Below are 22,016 nucleotides of genomic sequence, written 5' to 3'. Positions count from 1 at the left end.
TTTTTCCAAATTGACAAGAACCACACACATCACTAGTCACTTGGATTTTAGGTAGGTCCCTGGTTAAGTCATTTGCTTGCATATATTTCAAAGCAGCCAAATTAAAATGCCCATACCTTCTGTGCCATACCACAGATTCATCCATCTTTGCAAAATTAGCACTATCACCAACAACATTCAAGTTTAAAGGAAAGGCCTTATCAACCATAATCACTTTAGCAATCAAGTAATCATGAGGATCATAAATATAACAGAATTTCCCTTTAAATGATAATGAGTACCCATTTGTAAGCATTTGAGCTACACTTAATAAATTCTGAGCTAAACAAGGTATAAATAGCACATCATGAATGTATTTAGTACCTTGCTTAGTGTTTACTGCCACTGAACCCTTTCCTTTTGCTTGAACCACCTGTCTATTTCCAAGCTTTAGTCTTGTCTTCACAGACCTATCTAAATTGGAAAAAATTTGCTCATCTTTGGACATATGACTAGTGCAGCCACTATCAATAAACCAAGTATGCTTATAGGAGTTTTGTGTTTCTTGGAAAGCCATAAACAAACTAGCAGATTCATTCTCCTGCTCATCTATAAAATTTGCTTCTTGTGTGGACTAACCTTGAGATTGACTTTGCTTAGCCCTACAATTTCTTTCTATGTGACCAAGCTTTTTGCAAAACCTGCATTCTATCTGAGGTTTTCCTTTGTACCAACAATCCTTCTCCAGATGATTGGTCATTTGACAAGTGTTGCACGGTGGAAACTTGACATTTTTTCCAAATTCCTTGGAACCCATAGTACCTTTTCCTTTACCTCACTTGTTTGATGCAGGCTGTTTTGAATCTTTAACATGCTATTTCCCTTTATGCCTGGCTTGAAATGCCCCTTCAGATACTTCTTCCTCCCTTATACTTGTTCTCTGCTATTGTGCTTACAGTTTACTAATCAGCTCAGTAATGGTTAAAGTCTTGAGATCATAAGATTCCTCAATGGCTGAAATCTTGGACTCAAATCTTGATGGTAGACTGATAAGAATTTTTTCTACCACCTTACTATCTTCATAGGTCTCTCCAAACAGCCTTATCTTATTTACAACCTCCATGAGCTTAGCAGAATAATCTTTCATCGTTTCACCTTCTTTCATCCTTAGCATTTCAAATTCACGTTTTAAAGTTAGGAGTTTAACAGCCCTTACCCTGTCACTTCCTTCAAATTCTGATCTTAGCTTTTCCCATGCTTCCTTAAGACTTTCACATGTCATTATTCTGGTGAAGATAACATTTGACAGTGCTGAATGAATGCATGTGAGAGCCTTTGGCTGTTTAGATTTCTGTTCTTCATGATTCTTAATCTGAGCCATTGTTGGATTAGGCGGCAAAGGCGAAGGATCTGCTCCTACTTCCACTGCATCCCACAGATTCAAAGCCTTAAGGTATGCCTTAATCTTTATCACCCATATGTGATAATTTTCTCCTATAAACATTGGAGGACCCGTCCCTAGGAAATTGTTGGAAGCCATCTCACTCTCTCAAGTGTTTAATCTCTCACCTCACAAACACTCTCAGAATTTTTCTCACAGATCCCTCAAGAAGATAGCTCTAATACCATTTGTTAGTTTTAGAATTGTAGCATAGAAAGGAAGGAGCACACTTTCCTACGTTCCAGAACTTAATAATGACTCATTGATACTTGCTGATATATATACGCAAAAGACATAATCCCATGATTTAAGGAGGGGCCATACCTATTACAACTTTCCATTTAACAACCCTTACAAAAAAATTTCTATAAAACAAGGAGATCCATTCCTTTTACTAACCCTCTATAGCCAAATATCATTACAAATATTCTAATCTAACTTAGGAGTATCTAGAAAAATCTGACTTCAACACAATCTCTGGGGTTTTTCGAAACAAATTTACTCAAACAGCCACAAACAGGGGATTTGTTAACATTACAGGTACCATATGAACCACATAGTCCATAATCGTCGCAGTTATCTGTTGTCACTGTCAGATAAAGAACCCAACCAATGGTTTTATTAACCCATGTCCAGCGCTGTCCAATGCCATTAGGAGCCAAGATAAACCTTGAAACAACAGAGCTGTCAAGGAGATCATATCTGTAATAGATCTCATCCTTTTCAAATACCACCCCATACTTATAAATTGAATTTGGTCTTAAGTGTGGTCCACTGAACCGGACTCCATTCCAAGGCTCCGAACAGAACACCTTGGTGGAACCCTCGTACAAAAAAATTTGTGGGTAGCCATTGATATCCAGGCTATAAGTATAATCACCTGGTGCTGGATCATCTGTGCTCCTCCAGGATGAGAGATACCACTGTTTGCCTGTCACCCAGTTCTTCCGAAGCTTCATCCCCGCCAAAAGGGTATCACCCGGATAGTCAAAACTCTGCCATAGGATCTGCTCTGAATTGCTACCATTAACATCTTTCACAACCAGGTTTCCTGATTCCAGAAGCTGAGCGACTGGATTCTGTGCAGAGATTGATGCATTTGTGGACCATATGATGCTACTTGAACCATTGACAAGGACTAGAATTCCTGGATCAATGACCTTTAAGACACCAGATGTATCTGCAAGTGGCGTTTCTCTGTTGGCAACCCATACCACGGTAGTAGACATTTCCTTGTACCACATTCCCACATACCGCTTCTTGGAATTGCCAGGACTGAAGAACCCCAGTTCAAAGGTTCCATTTGATGACACTATGGTCTCTCCATCTGCAAGGAACTGGGTTTTAGTTATCGTATCATCTGCTTGGCAGATTATTATGATAGATAGACAAGAGTACAAGAAACAGAGGATTCCAAAGACTTTCATGGTTACCCTTGATCTTCCCTTCTTGGCATGAATTTAGTCTCCAACTACCCATTGAAGCCAGATTGTACATTAGACCAATATTAGCCAAGTGCCCCTTCCATTTTTAATTCTTATGTTTGACTGTTAGGCAAAGGTATCTTTCAGTTGGCGACTTGAAGAGCAGGGAGTTGGAACAATCCACAAAACGTACCTATCGGTCGATGACTAATTCAACTTGAGGTCCCTATCAGTAAAGCAAGTAATTAGTAATTTTCACACCTCAAGTAACTTGTTCAAGGCGGAAGAAAGTTCATAAAAAGTTCCATTGAAAAATGAAGCACAATAACTTTATGGAAAGAGAACCAAGTTTTGGTAGCAATGTAAAATTGCTTCTTTGTAATTAAAAAAACAGTTGAGTTATGGAAACAACTTTGCAAACAGGGTGAGGTTGACTGTAGAAATGACGCTTGCAAAGTCAAATGCCTCGTGCACCTAAATGCCCTTATATAATTTTATGAAAAAGAACTTATGTACAATGAGGTTATAATCCCTTCACAAGTGTATTTCACTTGAGAACAGTGTTAAAAACAATAGTAAAATTTGTGAAAACAATTCCTTTAAAGAAACTAAAAATAATAAATAATAATAATGATAAGGTTACATTTATACCTTTCCAACCCTATCAAAGTGAGTAGTCTATTGCACAGAACATTTTAGGTAATGTTTGTTAATCAAGATATAGATTAAAAAAAGTGAAATATAAAATGTGTTTCAAATAAAAGTACTTTTCATTGTATGTGTTGAATTTATTCGATAATCATTGAAAAAGAAGTTACGTGACATTTTATCTGGATTTTTTTTAAATAAATTTATCTCTCTCCCTTCAGATAAATTTATCTTACTCCTTACAAATAAAAAAAAATAACATGTATCCTTCAGTGTATTTTAAAAAATTTAACAAAATAAATTTTTTTAAATATTTTCTAACTTTATCTTAATCATTTTATATTTTATTCTAAAAAATATTTCAAATCTTATATTAATATAACTTTATTTCTTTATTTTACTTTTTAACAAATGCCGCCTTTGTGGTTTCCATATATGTATATATCCTCATGCTTGATTTGTTGGCGGCAGATGCAAATCTTCTATTAATTAGCTGCTACAATCATGAACAGAAAGCGATAATGTCATGCAACAACTTGTGTATATATATAATAGCAGCCCTATCCTTTGAAAAATCAGTGTAAACCAATTGCGTGAGGTAATAAAATAAGCTATGTTGTTTTCAAACTTTTGCCGCCAGGATCATTACGCCACAAACAGGCGCCGTCCTAGCCAAACTCTTGTTTCTCTCTAAAATGACTAGAAATTTTCTCATACTGATTCGATAGAAAGTAAAAACCTTATTATAATAACTCAGATGCAGAAGAATTAAAGAAAGAAGATTGTAAAAGAATGAAGAAACAGAGAAAGAAGAAATATGGCTAAAAGTTCTAAACCTTAACAATTCCAAGAACAGGAAGGGCATAAAGTGATTGTACAAGAAAGCCAGCACCAAATTCCAGTAAATTCATTTGGCTTCAAATCTCTTTGCTTGGTCTTAATTTAAGATAAAATAATGACATTTGTTAATGGTTCAAGTTATTGTTAAGGAGCATTAAATACATTATTATATTAATACTAACTATTGTCATAACATGTAGTAAATGTATTTTGTTTTTGGAGACAATGGGCGTTTATTACACATTATTTTTAGTTCTAAAATAATTGTATTACTTTATAAAATATTTCAAAATATGATATATTTATCACTGACTAATATAATTATTTTTAAATATTAAAAACAAGATTAAATTATAGAGTTTTAGAAGGAAAAATATTTTGGTCACAGTTTTATGTGTTCCCAAATTTGTTTGAAAGGGGGGTTTCAAATATTGAAAAATCTCACCTATAATTTCATAAAAAGAGAGAAAACAGATACTTCTTGCTCAATGATATCTACCCACAAACAGAAGATGCAGAACAATAATATGCAAGCTTCTGATCATGACAACTGAAACTGTAAATGCCCTGATTAGACTTCCAGTCACCAGCACCATTCCAAGTGTTAGAGCTGCCGTATCTTCAAATCAACTTTAGGCTAGAACAGGCAAGTATGTAACCAACTCAATCCCCTTTTCTCATAGCCTATTCTGAAGGCATCACCATCTTCATTAAGCTCCAAATGACTCTCTCCACTTCCTCCCTTTGAATATGGGACTTTTCACCACTAACAAACTCAACAAGGCTGCCATCTACCTCTATTAGGCTCCTTCCAGCTTCCTTCTTCAAATTTCTGCCCCTCATCAGTTTTCTTATCCTGGACACACCCTCCCATATTCCAGCTTCAGCATAAATGTTTGACATGAGAACATAAGCCCCGGAGTCATCAGCTAGGAGCTCCACAAGTTTCTCCACCACTAGTTCTGCAAGTGCCACGCTTTTGTGGGTTCGACATGCTAGAAGAAGAGATCCCCAAAGGGCCGCATTGTGTTTCACAGGGACTGAGTTGATAACCATTTGAGCTAGATTTAGTTGTCCTGCGCGGCCAAGGAGATCGATCAAGCAACCATAGTGCTCGAGCTTAGGCCTAATACCATGAATTCTCATCCTGTCAAAGACAGCAAGGCCTTCAGTTACTAAACCTGCATGAGAACATGCAGCAAGAACACTCAGAAAAATCAAATCATCCATTTCAATTCTTTCCATCTCCATTTGACTGAAGCATTCCAAAGCCGCCTCTGGAAAACCATTCAAACCAAGTCCAGCAATCATCACATTCCAAGTAACAATATTTCTTTCCGACATGCCATTGAAGATGGACGAAGCCTCATTCACACTTCCGCATTTCATATACATGTCAACTAAAGCGGTTTGAACAACAATGTCCAACATAATTTCCTTCTTCTTCATGTGCATATGTATCCATCTTCCTTGATCAAGTGCACCTAATTGTGCACAAGCCAATAATGCACCAACAATGGATACTTTGTCAGGTTTAATGCCTTGACAAAGCATCTGCCTGAACAGAATCAAGGCTTCTTTGGGATTTCCATGCTGAGCATAGCAGTCAATCATAATGCTCCAAGAAATCACATTTTTCTCTTCCATTTCTGTAAATAATTGCTGAGCTGCCGCCATATCTCCAGCCTTTGCGTAAGAATCAATCATAGAATTCCAAGAAATTAAATCCTTGATGGGCATGGAGTCAAAGAGCTCACGAGCACGAATAACATCACCAAATTTCTGTGAACAAAGCAAAAAAACATACGTCAAAACAACTAAACTAACGACACACCGGTAAAATTTTTTCTATAGATTGAAATAAACCAATTGCAGAACTACTAGCATATCATTTGATATGAGATGAGATATTTCTACAAAGACTCTAAAGCAATATCATCTTCCCAACAAATAGCAAGAGTTCACAGAAAAGATTGTGTCGAGGGGAATAATCAAGGAGGGAGGGAGAGAGAGAGAGAGACCACACTTGGTTAAGACCAAAGTCCTATTTTCATAACAGGACACCACCTGTACACGAATAGTCTTTTTACATAAGTTGCTTCTTTAAAACTCAATAAGCTAATGATAATAACCGTTATGAAATTATAATTGGTCTTTCCAATCCTAGTTTATGGTTTTTGATTTTTGTGTTTTAAACATAAAAAAAAAAATTAAACAAAAGTCTAAAAAGAATACCATTTTATATGTGTAATCATTCTTAATAATTCTTTTTGAGTAAATTGAACGGAAAAGAGACCTAAGATGCAATCAGTGACGGTGACCGAACCACGGTTCAAAAGGATGGATGAGGTGACACTTCCCTAAAATCCCTGAGTCTTCCATGAATCCATTTTTCCCCCCTTAAGACATAAGTAAATATGCTTCAACTCAACTCTTTCTCTAAGATGGGTTGTATTTTTTAAAGAAAAAAAAGATAAAGTTCTCAAAATCAATTTCAGAAACACTTTTATGAAGTACGTTCATTTTTTTTTTAAGATGATACCAATTAAACTTCCTCAACAACTCTCACCCTTGCCAAATGGTGCCAAAACAAAAGAAAATCTCCATAACTAGTGGACTTTTTTTATTGCCTCAGACCTTGCCATACCCATCAATCATAATGGAATAAGAGACCGCGTCTCTGTCAGGCATTTCATCAAACACTTTCTCCGCTTCCCTCGCATCCCCACTGCCCACGTATCCACCCAACATCAAATTCCAAGACACCAAATTTCTCCCAGGAAAACCATCAAACAGCCGCCGAGCACAACCCATCTCCTCTTCCTTACAATACAAACCAATCAAACCATTCCTCACAAACACATCTCCAACCAACCCAGCCTTCACAACCTCCCCATGAATTTCTCTTCCCTCCCAGTACCCGCCCAGCATTCCACACGCCTTCAGCACAAATGGGTACGTATAGCCGTCCCCCAGAAGGCCGTTCCTCCTCATTTTTGCATAAAAATGCAAAGCCATTTTTGGGTTTGAGATCGACACATAGCCTCTAACCATTGTGTTCCAGATGAAGGTGTTTGGTTGGGCAATTCGAGTGAACATATGGCCGGCGTACGTGATGTCAGAGACGCTTAACATCAAGTGAATGTGAATCCTAAATCTAAAACTTGTCGCAATGTGTAAGTTTAATTTTGTTTAATGGTAAACCAACAATATTTAAGGATCTAAGGAGAGAGTGTAAGAGTGTTTAATGTGAATGCTAAACCTGAAAATCTGCTTATGGTCAATTGAATTAATGTAAGTGTTGTGAAAACGCAACAATTGAAATTTGTAGTGAGAGATAGCTGGAGTCGAGATAGAGTGAGGTGGACAGTTGGCAGGAGTTTGCTAGTGGAGATGGGCGTTGGGTAACTCTGGCCCCCGACAGTGGCCTCTCCAGCATTCGGGGTGTAACTGCGCTCACCAGAATAGGTTAGAAGGCACGCGAGAATTTCTCACCCGCGTATGGCGTCTGATGCTTAAGTCAGTACATGTAAGAAAACGATGCAATAAGTAAAGAAACAACACTATTATTAAACATAAGGTAACCATACCTTACCTGGTCAAAGAAGGTTGATCACTGTATGATTGCAGGGTACTGGGATGGACCTACATGTCAGTAGCACTTGAATGGGCTTAAGAGGAATCCCTTCCCTGTGGGCCAGTCAACCTAGGAAGCCCTCCGGGAGAAGGTGGGTTGCCGAAGAAGGGTCTCAATCCCTAAGGGACCTGCCGGGACGCAGCTCCAGGCTTAGTGGGAGATGCCTCGAAGTGATGCTCACTCGACTACTGTTCCCTTAGGGGACACATCGCACTCCATGGATGTAAATATATTACATTACATCTTATAGGCATATCACGTGTGATATCATATAAACATTATATATATTATGTCGTGTGAACATATTATGATATAGGGACCTGAGGGTACATCATAAGAGAATGGCATGCTATTGCACCATATCACAACCTATGGGTCCATCTATCTGGCTATTACTCTCATAAGTGGGTTATGTACATACATATATGTATAGACTCATATATTACACGCAGAGAGAAATAGAGGGAGAGGCGGCTGGAAGTTGGTCTTCCCGGAAGAGGCTCGCTGAGAGACCATCTCGGGAGAAATCGAGCACCACCAAAATGTGGCTTTCTGAGAGAAGTCGACCACTGCCGAGCGAGATTATCCTCTCCGGGGGGATTTACTCACATTTTGAGAAGGAGGAAACGTTGGGGGGGAGTTGCTGCCGAGAGGCGATGTCCTCTTCGAGAGGAAACATGGCCCCTGAGAGAGTTGCAGCGACCGTCGAGAGCTGATTTTCCTCTTCGAGATGAGACTGCCAAAGGGACTAAAGCTGCTAAGAGACACGACACCGTCGAAAGCTAATACTCCTCTCCGAGAAAAGGTTTCCAAGAGGAGGCTTTCTCTAAGATCTTCGCCGCTTTCACCGAGAGTAATTACCGAGAGAAGAAGCTGTTGGATTATCACAAAAGAGCTATATCAATAAGATGCTTAAAAGATTTGGCATGCAGAATTGTAAGCCAGGTGACACCCTTGTCGCTAAGAGAGACAAATTTAGTCTTATTCAGTGCCTTAAGAATGACCTTGAAGTTAAAGAAATGCAAAAGATTCCTTATGCGTCAACTGTCGGGAGTCTAATATATGCTCAAGTTTGTACACGTCCGAATATAGCATTCATTGTTGGAATGTTAGGCAAATATTTAAACAACCCTGGCATGGATCATTGGAAAACAGCAAAACAGGTTATAAGATACTTGCAGAGAACAAAAGATTACATGCTCACATATAGGAGGTCGGATCAGTTAGAGATCATAGGGTATTCTGACTCCGATTATACTGGATGCCAAGATAGTAGGAGATCCACTTCAGGATACATTTATTTGCTAATTGGAGAAGCCATTTCTTGGAGGAGTGCCAAACAGACACTCATAACATCTTTCACAATGGAAGTAGAATTCTTGGCATGTTATGAGGCATCAAACCACGGAATATGGTTGCGAAATTTTGTCACTAGGCTATGCATTTTGGATGGTATAGAAAGACCACTTAAGTTATATTGTGACAATAAATCAGCAGTTCTATATTCCAATAACAACATGAGCTCATCTAAGTCTAAGCATATTGACATAAAGTTCCTAGTTGTGAAGGAAAGAGTGTAAAGTGAACAGATTTTCATAGAACACATTAGGACAAACTCTATGATTGCGGATTCGCTTACCAAGAGATTACTACCTAAGGTCTTTCATGAGCACATTGTTCATATGGGTGTTGTATTGTGTGAGGATATCATGTTTTAGTGGGAGTTTGTATTCTAGTTGTTTTATGTTTGTTTTTGAAGTCATTCTTGTACTTGGATATTTTTTGTACAAAAATGAAATATTCAGTTCATTTCACTCTAATATATTATGTTGTATCGATCTCACTGAGGAATAAGGTAGGACCAATTGGAAATAGACATGTTTGGATTATATCACATATAATTTCCATGCTACACATCCATGATTGATCTATGTCATTTGGTTGTATTGGTATATGTGACAATTGATGGATTTTAGTCATGCTAAATGTGACGAAGACTACCTTGATCCAATATCAGTATGATTAATGGACGAGATTATTCGGAAATACCCTTAATGGTAATAGCACAATTTTGGAGCTCATAAGATTGTGCACATTTGTAAGGTTACATATGTGGCTCACTGGGAGATTGTTAAAAATAAATGATTCAGCATATAGGGCCACAAATGTATTTTTAAATGTGTAATGCTATCTTAAAGTTTAGCCAATCAAAAGTGATCTATAAAGTTTAATTTTTGGGCTATTGGGTTTTAAACTATCATGGAATTAATGTGTAGAGACATAAGTTATATTTCTAAATTGATGAGGGGCCAATTTAAAAATATTAAAAATTGTTAACTACTTTTAGCAGTTATATATAAAGGTTATGGTCCCCAATTGATAGTAAGGTTTTTTCTCTCTGTATCCCCATTAATAGAGAAATTTTATAGAAACTACGAATAATTGGAAGATCAAAAGACCCGTTTGATTAATCATAACAATGGATACAGGTATGCTTCCACTTATTGTTTATTTTATTCTTAGTGATTTGATATGAATGTTCTTGGAATTTGGATGATAATTCAACAGAAGCCTTTCCGAGAGGCAAAATCTCTCTTGAAGAGAAAATGGCAGAGAGCTGCTGGTCCTTTTTACACGTGTACGCCTATCTGCTTTGACCATTTGACTTTACCTTTTATACCCCACTTGCCTTGGACCATTTTGCCCCTCAAGCCTTGCTTATTCACCATTTTGCCATTATCAATGGTCCTTTGGCTATTTACTCGCAGTTTCTTCTTGGGAAACGTGTCCTGACTCAGTACCACTTTTGGGATTTGCTCGTCTTGGGCTTATTGACAAAAATACCCCTAGGTGGACGCTCAAGAATTCTATGGCACAACAATAGCCCCCTAGTCTTTGCTTTGACTATTAAGTAAAAGGTAAGACTAATGGCACTCTCACGTCCATCTGCCTTGATTGACAAAACGACTCTCTTAGGATTCACGGCCTCGCGCCGATATTAAGACAAGATCATTTACTAAGGTGATGCTTGACAGCCATTTAGAAACGCAGTCCAGCTCGTCGAGTGAGTTGCTTTCATCAATGCTTTGGACTATTGCCTATATGATCTTAGCCTTCAGAGCTTCGTATGAGTATATAGAATTGAAAATGGGAAGTGACATTTTCAACTTCCCTATGTCACTAACTCGGGACATGCTCAAGAGAAAAGTATTTTTTTAGGGCATGCTAGAGGCGGTCTAGGAGGTGGAAGATAGCATTTCAAGCAGGTTAAAGGAAAACTGGGGGACGTTCTAATTGGGGAAAGTAGCGACAAGAGAGAAGGGAAAAACGATGAGAGATTGAGAGAGTAACGACGAAAGAAAGAGAGAAGAGGAAACTTAACTGAAAGATATCGGTCCAAGCCGCGCACCACCCAAGGTGTAGGCGGCCCAGGCTGCGCTCAACCCATGCGCCACCTAGGGACCCGATTAATTGGGCTCGATGCCTAGGGGTGCCGACTAGGGCTTAATTGCGACGATCACCTTGGCCACGTTTTAGACCACTGTATAAAAGTACACACGATGCTTGGATTATGGACATGGGTGCGTCCGATCACATGATGGGTTCTATAATAGGGCTTATCAATAATAAATCTTGTAAGAAGAATATTGGGATCATGGTGGCAGATGGGTTAATGTGCAAGGCAGCAGGACATGGTGATATGAAATTTTCTTGTTTAAAGTTGAATTCAATATTGTATGTTCTAAATTTGAAATGCAATTTACTATTTGAGAGTAAGATAACTAGATATTCTAATTATTCCAATTGTTCAATTTCTAGGAGTTTTGAAAATCAAGGGGGTTTTGAACAATTAGGGTTTCAATTAGGGTTTTGAGCAATTGTTCAATTGGTTCAATTTTTGCAATTGAACAATTTTGGGCTTTTTGCAAATCAAGAGGTTTTGAATAACTACGGTTTTTGGACAATTGCTTAATTTCTCAATTGAACAATTATGACTTTTTAAAAATTAGGAGGTTTTGAACAATTATTTAATTTCTCACTTGAACAATTAGGGCTTTTTGAAAATCATGAGTTTTGAACAATTATGGTTCCAAATAGTTTTGAACAAGTTGGGTTTTTAAACAATCGTTTAACTTCTCAATTAAAGAATTAGGTTTTTTTTTTTTTAAAATCATGAGGTTTTGAAAAATTACGGTTTTTGAAAAATTATTGTCTCAATTAGGGCTTTTTCAAAATCAAGTGATTTTGAAAAATTAGGGTTCCGTTCAAAAAATTTCAACAAGGTTTTGAACAATCAACATTTCAAAATTAAAGGTATCTTACTTTTGGAGAAGGTTCAACAATGACATTTGCCTTACAAATGTCTATAACACATTTTTGATAAAGAAGATATATAGATAGTAAAAGAGTCTATAACACATTTTTGATAAAGAAGATATATAGATAGTAAAAGAGTCTATAACACATTTTTGATAAAGAAGATACATAGATAGTAAAAGAGTGTGTGTGTGTGTGTGTTACACATTTTTGATAAAGAAGATACATAGATAGTAAAAGAGTATGTGTGCGCGCACGCGTGTGTGTGAGAGAGAGAGGGGGGGACCTTTTATGAAAGCGAAAAACATAGAAACTGAATGAGTGAGGGAAAGAGACATGCCTCTAAATAAAAGACAGAGAATTTTCGATGAAAGCCAGAACACAAATACATACAAAGTGAATAAGTTAGATCAAGAGACATACCTTTTGTTGTCCTTGATTTTCTTTTCTTTTAATGTCGATGGCAATCATTCTTGTTTGATTTTTTTACTATTAATGTTTGCCCGCATCTTTAATTCTCCTATATCTTCTCGAATCTTTCTTCCTTTCCTCATTTGATTTTTTGAATTAAGCTTGTTGTTTCATTTCTAGCTAAACTTAGGTCCATGTAATGGCATGGAATAAGCAGGAAGAAATAACATTAAGCGGAGGGCTAATTTAGTCATTTCACCCCACACTTAAATTCTTATAATACTATTTTTTAATTAAAAGGAAAAATTTGTCATTTCGGGATCCAACATAACGGTAGACTAACAGAGGGTAGTTTTTGCTATTTCCTAAACGTTAGGGGATTTTGTGCAATTTCATCAAAGCTCAAGGGTGTTCTTTGCAATATACTCTTTATTTTATTCAGATGATTACTAATAAACATTGACTCCAAATTAAGTGATTCGATAATAAAAATTGGGGGAGAGTCGATGGAAAATTAATTTTATATTTTCATTTATTATCTAATATCTTTCTATTCATTTTTATTGCTTTTCAGAAAGGAAGAAAATTTTTGTATTATTTTTTATTTCTTAAACAAAAAAATTTACATTTCATTTCATTCTTAAATCTCTATTAAGCAAAACCCAAAGGAAAATGCTTACCTTAGAATGAATGGAACATAAATAGACAAAACAGTTTATTATGTGGCCAAAAAATGAAAGGACGTGAAAACACCTTTTCATCCATTCTCATCTCATTTTGTATTTTATCTATCTTCATAACATTTAATCTTAATAACTTCTAATTATTTAAAATCTGTCTTTAATTTATTCACAATTTATCTTTAATATAATGATCATTAGCTATTTAAAATCTTTCAATCTTATTCATTTTTATTGTTCCCTTATATAAAAAGAAATAATTCTTCATTACTTTCCAAAACAAAAATATTTTACGTTTCATTTTATTCCATTAATTACTTCCTCCTAGTCCTAGACAAAGTCTAAGACACAATTGGAGTACTTTGCCAAAAATTTAAGCAACAACCCCTTCTATCTTCATATTTTTCACAAATAATTTTGTTTGAGGAGTTAAAATGAAGCTAACTTTTATCTCATTTCTAAACTCTAAACCTTAAATAAAACGAGTTAAGAAATTTGGGATGTCTCAAAAGAAATTATATGTAAGTGTTTCAAACATACATTCACACACACACACACACACATATATATATATGCTATTAACTTTTCTAACATAACAAATAGTATTTGCAATTAATTGAACTCAAAATATTTATACTTGCTCTATTTAGCCAAAAAGAATAACATTAAACCGAGCATATGTGAGCTCTACAACAGGCAAAACAAGCCACAAACAGTAGGCAACATGAATTCTGTGCATTCTTTTCTATCTACCATCTAACCGAGTGATGGTGAGTTGATTGGCTGAATTTGTGGCCCCTGTGCTTAATGAAGCACCAGTTCTAACCTTGCTGCTTCTTTCAGTAAAAAAGCCAGGCTGCTTAGGCTCAGCCAGTGCACCTTCACCACCCAGCATCAGAACCACTGATGCCATGCTTGGCCTGTCTTCTAGACCTTGCTGCACACACAAAAGACCCACATGGATTGATCGCAGCACCTCTGATAAGTGGCATGAATCTCCCAGAGACTCATCCATCAGTTCCATTGATCTGCCGTCTTTGTAAAGTTTCCATGCCTGAAAGATTCACTTCACTAGTAACAGAACTAACTTTGAACAAATAGGTAGGAGGGTACTACGACTAGGGTGGTAGTTTAAGTAGCACGAGAGTTGAAGTGCTATGAGAAAAGTATCAAGTTCGAGTCCCTTTCTCAGCAACCTCTCTGCCCTTGGTTCCTAGTTAATTATTTGCCATGAGTTTATCCAGGTTAAATGGTGAAGGGGCTAATAGGAATTGGTTCCACCGAGCCTGACCTCATGGGTGCAATGAGGAATTGTGCCCGTTTCTTTTGGACATAGGTGTCTCCTGGAATTCTGACTTCTCCTTTTTACTTTTCCAAAAAAAAAAGAGAGATAAAAGCAGGAACCAGTAGAGGTGTCACTTACATGACCAAGAAGATTATGGTCGTGATCTAGATGGTAGAAACCTCTGTTTCTCTTCCCGCTCACTATCTCCAACACCAAAACACCAAAGCTAAACACATCTGATTTAACTGAAAAAAGTCCATCTATTGCATATTCCGGAGACATATAACCACTGCAAGAGAGCGAGACGAGGAATTAGACAAGGAAAGAGTGTGCATGAGGATTAGATGAAACATGTTATAGAGCTTCTTACTATGTTCCAACCACTCGTTTTGTATTTGCTTGGGTCTCATTTCCTCCAAAACTTCTTGCCATTCCAAAGTCTGATATTTTTGGGTTCATGTCAATATCTAGCAGAATATTGCTAGCCTTGAGATCTCTATGGATAATTCTTAGTCTGGAGTCTTGATGGAGGTAAAGAAGCCCTCGGGCAATGCCATTTATAATGTGAAAGCCCTTGGGCCAATCCAATAATGTTCTTCGAGTTTCATCTGGCCAAGTTTTGTTAAGTTAGTCAATTTCTAGTGATTGAATGCTTGAATCTCACACTATTTGTCTATTCCTTCCTAAAAAAGTCATAAATTTTTTGGAACAGGAACACCATATTGATCCCATTCTCTTATAAGTATGGAACAAGATAGATTAAACATGGAAACAGAAAGAAAGATTGCTTGCTGTTGAATTATGACTTAAGATACTGGTAATTCTAGTTTGAATAAATCAAATATCAGTTAGACCATGACTTGTTATTTATGCTATTTCGTAGGAAAATATTTTCTAATTTGTTAGTAGATTATTGTGCAGATTTGTTGATCTTTTACTATATAAATAAATAATATCAATGCTCAATAAAATAATCAGCTTCATCCCTTCTCCCAATCTATTCTTGTACGTTTCTTCCCTTTTTTTCTTTCTTCATAAAATACCAACAAATGGTATTAAAGCATATTTTTTTGAGGGACTTGTGAGTTGAGAGAAACCAAATATAACCTACAACACAACCTTCAAAAATGAAAGCAGAGATGGATGCTGATGTTGACATGTCTAGGGTTGAGGAAGAAGAAGACCCTAATGCTAAGGACTTGGAGGAGATGAAGAAGAGACTCAAGGAGATAGAAGAGGAAGCTAGTGCCCTTCACAAAATGCAGGCCAAAGTTGAAAAGGAAAGGGGTGCTGTTGAAGATTCTTCTGCTGGGTCTGCTACCCAGACTGAGAAGGAAGAAATGGACTCGTGGTCAATATATGTTGGCAATGTTGACTCGCATGCACGCCGGAGGAGGAGTTATTTTAACTCTATGCAAAATCATATCCATGCTTATGTGTTAGGCCCATTCCTGGATACAATTTAATCCATCATTCAATTCTCATTATTAATACTATTCCATACCATCATCATCATGGATTTATGTAACATTTCATTTCCAATAAGAACATAGACCTCTATACACCGCATTAGCTCACACGACCTTCAATATTCATGGATCACCACGGCTCTCAACGCTCCATTCACATGCGTGAATGCATACATATATATATATATAAATCAACTTGCCACTCATTGGCATAAGTATCGCCTACTAGGTTAATGGCCACCTTACTTGCGTCAGACGCTCCATAGGATATCCTTTTCTTTTCCCATCTGCAGAACATAGCCGCCGCGCCAAAATAATAGTAATATGGGCGCAAATCATAATGCCGTGCAATGCTCATGGGATTTCACATAAGTATAACATACATGCTCCATTATAGAAATGTACACATTATGCACATTTAAACATTTCAATAACATATTCACTCATGAACCCATGCATACACATATGCATATCTTCAATCACATCCTAGCATTTTGAAGGATTTAGTGATGCTAAATGAAGCAATTAATAGCAACTTAGATCAACAATCATGCTTAACTTAGAATGAGGAAAGTCTTGACCAATTCAAATCATAACCAAAATATATTATATTATATATCAACTCGAAGCTCTCGAAGTTTAGTTTGTGACTCTTTAAACGGATCTCAATTTCGACTTTTACATCAAAAGTTATAGTTAAAATAGTACAACATGCGCAGTGTTGAAAAAAAAAAAAAAGAATAGTCGACTAAGGAAATGCTTAATCAACTGATCAAACTCATTAATCAACTGGGCCAAGGGCTGGCACCAAAATCTGAGAAAATAGGCCTTTGCCGAGTCGACTAAACCCCAAGATTAGTCAACTCAACGCACATAGAAAGCCCAAAATGAGCCCAAAACAATCACTACTAGCTTTCTAACCCACCCAAGTCATTTCTTGAAGTAAAAATAGGGTAAACAAACCCCAACAAAACACCAACAAGACCGTCCAATTTACAAGATAAATATACGATACTTATAACCAATGGAGAAAATCCATTTTTTCAAAAGAGATTTCAACAAAATGAAGAAAATCAAATTTTACATGAAATGGAGAGAGAGAGAGAGAGTCAAGGAAATCTTGCACAACCAAATAAAAGAATGTGCAAGAAGAACTTGCCTTAAATGGTGCAACTCCAAGAAGATGAAAAACACTCCAAAACCTGTAAATCTTCATTTGAACTCCAACCAAGAGCAATAAATGAAGAGAATTGAAGAAGAAAAAAGAAGAGGAAGAAGAAGAGATGCACAAGAGGGAGAGAAAGAGAGAATGGAGAGAGAGAAGAAGAAGAAGAAGAAGAAATGATTGGGAAGTAAGAAGGAATAGGGGGAGATGGGCTATTGTCCCACTCCAACCACCCCATCCTTTGGAAATTTTCAATTATGCCATCCATTACACACACACACACACACTCTTGAAATATCCAAGCCCTTTATAATCATTTCTCATCTTCTTTTCATTTCTTTTCCATTTATTTAATTCAATATCACATTATTATACATGGCCTAAGCCCAAATAAAAAAAATCCACTCATATTGGGCCCAAGCCCATTTAGCCCATAACTTTGGACTCTTCCACACATTTTAAACTCCATTTATGAGAGCTTACAAATTTTACTTTCATTTACATTTATCATCCCATACAATTATTATGTTAATTAATTGCCTTTTATCAACATATTAATTATTTCCACAATTAATTGAGACAAAAATTCAAATATCCAAAATAAATTACTAATAACGTCTAGACCCACTGACGGGTTATTACACTATGCACCAAAAAATACCTATTTCCCATAACCATACCTATGCCTCATAATCATAAATCATAAAATGCCCACATGCCTATATTCAAGACATGCTAAAATTAAAAATTTACATTTACAACCTCAAAGTTAAGGAGGAGTGTTGAATTATGACTTAAGATACTGCTAATTCTAGCTTGAATAAGTCAAATATCAGTTAGACTAAGACTTATTATTTATACTATTTTATAGAAAATATATTTCTAATTTGTTAGCAGATTATTCTACAAATTTATTGATCTTTTACTGTATAAATAAGTAATATCAATGCTCAATAAAAAAAATCAACTCCATCCCTTCTCCCAATCTATTCTAGTACGTTGCTTCCCTTTTCTTCTTTCTTTATAAAATACCAACACTTGTTAGAATAGTGCCACCAATTTTCCGTCCATTGTGCCACCAATGGACTTTGGTAGAATAGTGCACTAGTTCTGCAATCGTATTATAGCTTAAAGAGGGCGCCATACCAAAAATGAAGTAGTCGAGGCTTTTGTTGGGCATGTATTCATAGATCAACATCTTTTCTTCTCCTTCAATGCAGCATCCCAGAAGCTTCACGAGATTTCGGTGCTGAAGTTTGGCGATGCAAATGACTTCATTCTTGAACTCATCAAGCCCTTGCCTCGAATGCTCTGACAGCCGCTTAACAGCTATTTCTTGCCCCTCTTCCAGCATGCCCTGAAGATATAACACAGTTCTTGTTATATTTTGTTTCTTCATCCAGCAGACTACTAGAAAGATTCAGCTTTGAGATCCGTTATGAATGCTTCAGCGACACGTTTCTTCAAGGTCAAGGCAGCATGCATGTGACTCCTAAGTCAATGCAAGGATGGTAACCAATGCAAATACTCGAATCTGGCAATGTATTCATGATTCAACATGACCAACAAAGCATGAAGTATTAAGGAGCCAGTGCCAATGTAATTTAGTCTCTTTGGAAGGTCTAAAAGAGCAGCAAGCTGGTTGGTATGCGTTAGAAGGATTCTAACAAAATACTGAAGAAATTTAACTGCAATAATACCTTGTAAACGGATCCAAATCCACCCTCTCCAAGCTTGTTATTCTGTGAAAAGTTGTCAGTAGAGTGAGCTATTGTAGCAAAGTCGAACAATGGCAACTCTAGATCTTCATTATGGCTTTTGCTATCACACCGTTGTTCAGAACTGTGTACCGAATGTCCTGCAATAGGGAGATCTTGGGGGCAGTTGGGAGAGGGGGGGGGGGGGGGGGGAGTGGTTGATTCAGATGAGGCTTTTCCAACATCATTACATACTAGAAGACATTGTTAACAGACATGGTTGCTTCTGGTTTTTGTACCTTCTTTATTGAGACATGGGATGAGTCATTTGCCTTACCTTCTCTTTCTTGGCTTGGATTTCGCTTCTTTTTTTGCAGGATATAATATATAAGGGCCAGACCCAGCAGTAGACTCCCAGAAAATATTGCCAAGCTCACTGCAATTACCACTCTTGTCTTTCTATGGTGGGCAACTCGATGAACTGTGGAACCTCCATAAAAATAAAATGGTCAATTACTCAACCCAAAAAAGAAGGTTAATTTGATACGAAGGTACTACCATTAATACAAAATGGTTATTTTTTCTTTCCTCTTTCTTCACTAGAGTGAATTAGCAGTCAAAATTTTCAGTCATAATGTAGAATTGCTATCTATGTGTTATAAATGAGATCTTACCTAAGTCAGAGGAAGACATCCTTATGTATATATCGAATCCATTTTCGCCAAAATCTCTGAAGTTAACCAGGTCACCAAACCAAAACAAGCAGCCACTTCCACTATTTCTTATGTCTAAATTTGAATAAGCCATACAAGAACAGTTTTTCAAGCATGCCTCTCTGCATTGCTCAAGTGTCATGCTCTTATCAACCCAAGAATTCGCTGCGTCTGGCGCTTTGAGGCCATTATATTTCACAAATCCATCTCCTTTCCTGCAATCAAGTTCTGTTCTCCGAACACACCCACCAGACCAATCTGTCATATTCCAATCTCTGGGGTTTTTCGGAACAAATTTACTCAAACAGTCACAAACAGGGGATTTGTCAACATTACAGGTACCATATGGACCACATAGTCCATAATCGTCGCAGTTATCTGTTGGCGCTGTCAGATAAAGAACCCAACCAATGGTTTTATTAACCCATGTCCAGCGCTGTCCAATGCCATTAGGAGCCAAGATAAACCTTGAAACAACAGAGCTGTCAAGGAGATCATATCTGTAATAGATCTCGTCCTTTTCAAATACCACCCCATACTTGTAAATTGAATTTGGTCTTAAGTGTGGTCCCCCGAACCGGACCCCATTCCAAGGCCCCGAACAGAACACCTTGGTGGAACCCTTGTACAAAAAAAATTGTGGGTAGCCATGGATATCCAGGCTATAAGTATAATCACCTGGTGCTGGATCATCTGTGCTCCTCCAGGATGAGAGATTCCACTCTTTGCCAGTCAACCAGTTCTTCCCAAGCTTCATCCCCGCCAAAAGGGTGTCACCCGGATAGTCAAAACTCTGCCATAGGATCTGCTCTGAATTGCTACCATTAACATCTTTCACAACCAGGTTTCCTGATTCCAGAAGCTGAGCGACTGGATTCTGTGCAGAGATTGATGCATTTGTGGACCATATGATGCTACTCGAACCATTGACAAGGACTAGAATTCCTGAATCAATGACCTTTAAGACACCAGATGTATCTGCAAGTGGCGTTTCTCTGTTGGCAACCCATACTACGGTAGTAGACATTTCCTTGTACCACATTCCCACATACCGCTTCCTGGAATTGCCAGGACTGAAGAACCCCAGTTCAAAGGTTCCATTTGATGACACTATGGTCTCACCATCTGCAAGGAACTGGGTTTTAGTTATTGTATCATCTGCTTGGCAAATTATTATGATGGATAGACAAGAGTAGAAGAAACAGAGGATGCCAAAGACTTTCATGGTTACCCTTGATCTTCCCCTCTTGGCATGAATTTATTCTCCAACTACCCATTGAAGCCAAATGATTGTACACTAGACCAATATTTGCCAAGTGCCCCCTCCATTTTTCATTTTTATGTTTGACTGTTAGGCAAAGCTATCTTTCAGTTGGTGACATGAAGAGCAGGGAGTTGGAACAATCCACAAAACGTACCTATCGGTCGATGACTAATTCAACTTGAGATCCCTATCAGTAAAGCAAGTAATTAGTAGTTTTCACACCTCATGTAACTTGTTCAAGGAGGAAGAAAGTTCATAAAAAGTTCGATTGAAAAATGAAGCACAATAACTTTATGGAAAGAGAACTAAGTTCTGGTAGCAATGTAAAATTGCTTCTTTGTAATTAAAAAAGCAGTTGAGTTGTGGAAACAATTTCTTTGCAAACAGGGTGATGTTGACTATAGAAGTGACGCTTGCAAAGTCAAATGGCTCGTGCACCTAAATGCCCTTATATAATTTTATAAAAAAGAACTTATGTGCAATGAGGTTATAATCCCTTCACAAGTGTATTAGTCACTTGAGAACAGAGTTATTGACAATAGTAAAATTCCTTCTTTCTAATTAGAAGTATAAGAATTAATTTGTGAAAATAATTCCTTTAAAGAAACTAAAAATAATAGATAATAATAATGATAAGGCTACATATAAACCTTTCCAACCCTATCAAAGTGAGTAGCCTACAATATGGAACACTTTTAGACAGTGTTTGTTAATTGATATATAGATAAGAAAAAGTGAAATATGTTGTAGATATTTTTTGCACCACTTCTTATGGACTGGACACGACCTAGCAGGTTGGCCCAATTGCCAAAAGCCCAATAGACCTAAGGCCAAGCTTGTTAGAATAAGGTCATACGTCGCTGAGACCCAAACTTAGACTGCAGAACCAAGCGAACTCCTAGTGATGCTCTCAGCTTGCTGGCTTAACCGAGCAAACTCTCAGCAACACTTCTCGTTGGCCTAGTCCTTCAGCTCACACAACAATAAAATTGCGGAACAATTAGAGGCCGGGACCCACCTACTTTATCTAAGGCAAACCAAATCCC

General features: G+C 37.2%; 4 protein-coding genes across 4 annotated transcripts in view; all 4 read right to left on the bottom strand.

The window, feature by feature from the left end:
* The window catches only part of LOC127791840 (G-type lectin S-receptor-like serine/threonine-protein kinase SD1-1), an 88,940-nt gene extending 69,555 nt beyond the window's left edge, over window positions 1–19,385 (bottom strand). Inside the window, exon 1 of the mRNA XM_052321976.1 lies at window positions 19,331–19,385. The gene's annotated coding sequence lies outside the window, so the exon portion shown is untranslated. The remainder of the gene's footprint in view (window positions 1–19,330) is intronic.
* LOC127791676 (G-type lectin S-receptor-like serine/threonine-protein kinase At4g27290) lies at window positions 1,666–2,917 on the bottom strand. Its single transcript, XM_052321655.1, has 2 exons — window positions 2,854–2,917; window positions 1,666–2,747 (listed from the first exon to the last, which is right to left on the bottom strand). The coding sequence occupies exons 1-2, from the start codon at window positions 2,915–2,917 to the stop codon at window positions 1,870–1,872; spliced, it is 942 nt and encodes a 313-aa protein (XP_052177615.1). The 3' UTR covers window positions 1,666–1,869.
* Window positions 4,822–7,483, bottom strand: LOC127791845 (pentatricopeptide repeat-containing protein At3g29230-like). Its single transcript, XM_052321982.1, has 2 exons — window positions 6,970–7,483; window positions 4,822–6,114 (listed from the first exon to the last, which is right to left on the bottom strand). Exons 1-2 carry the CDS (start codon window positions 7,465–7,467, stop codon window positions 5,017–5,019), a joined length of 1,596 nt encoding a protein of 531 aa, XP_052177942.1. The 5' UTR covers window positions 7,468–7,483; the 3' UTR covers window positions 4,822–5,016.
* Window positions 13,964–20,957, bottom strand: LOC127791841 (G-type lectin S-receptor-like serine/threonine-protein kinase At4g27290). Its single transcript, XM_052321978.1, has 7 exons — window positions 19,668–20,957; window positions 19,331–19,483; window positions 18,997–19,169; window positions 18,443–18,653; window positions 15,033–15,270; window positions 14,801–14,951; window positions 13,964–14,431 (listed from the first exon to the last, which is right to left on the bottom strand). The coding sequence occupies exons 1-7, from the start codon at window positions 20,929–20,931 to the stop codon at window positions 14,123–14,125; spliced, it is 2,499 nt and encodes an 832-aa protein (XP_052177938.1). The 5' UTR covers window positions 20,932–20,957; the 3' UTR covers window positions 13,964–14,122.
* Window positions 20,958–22,016: the final 1,059 nt, after the last annotated feature.

This window comes from Diospyros lotus, chromosome 15 (assembly GCF_014633365.1).
Source record: "Diospyros lotus cultivar Yz01 chromosome 15, ASM1463336v1, whole genome shotgun sequence".
In the NCBI taxonomy this organism is placed as follows: Eukaryota; Viridiplantae; Streptophyta; class Magnoliopsida; order Ericales; family Ebenaceae; genus Diospyros; species Diospyros lotus.
The sequence above is the reverse complement of the archived record's forward strand: the minus strand, read 5'-3'. Positions and strand labels throughout refer to the sequence as shown.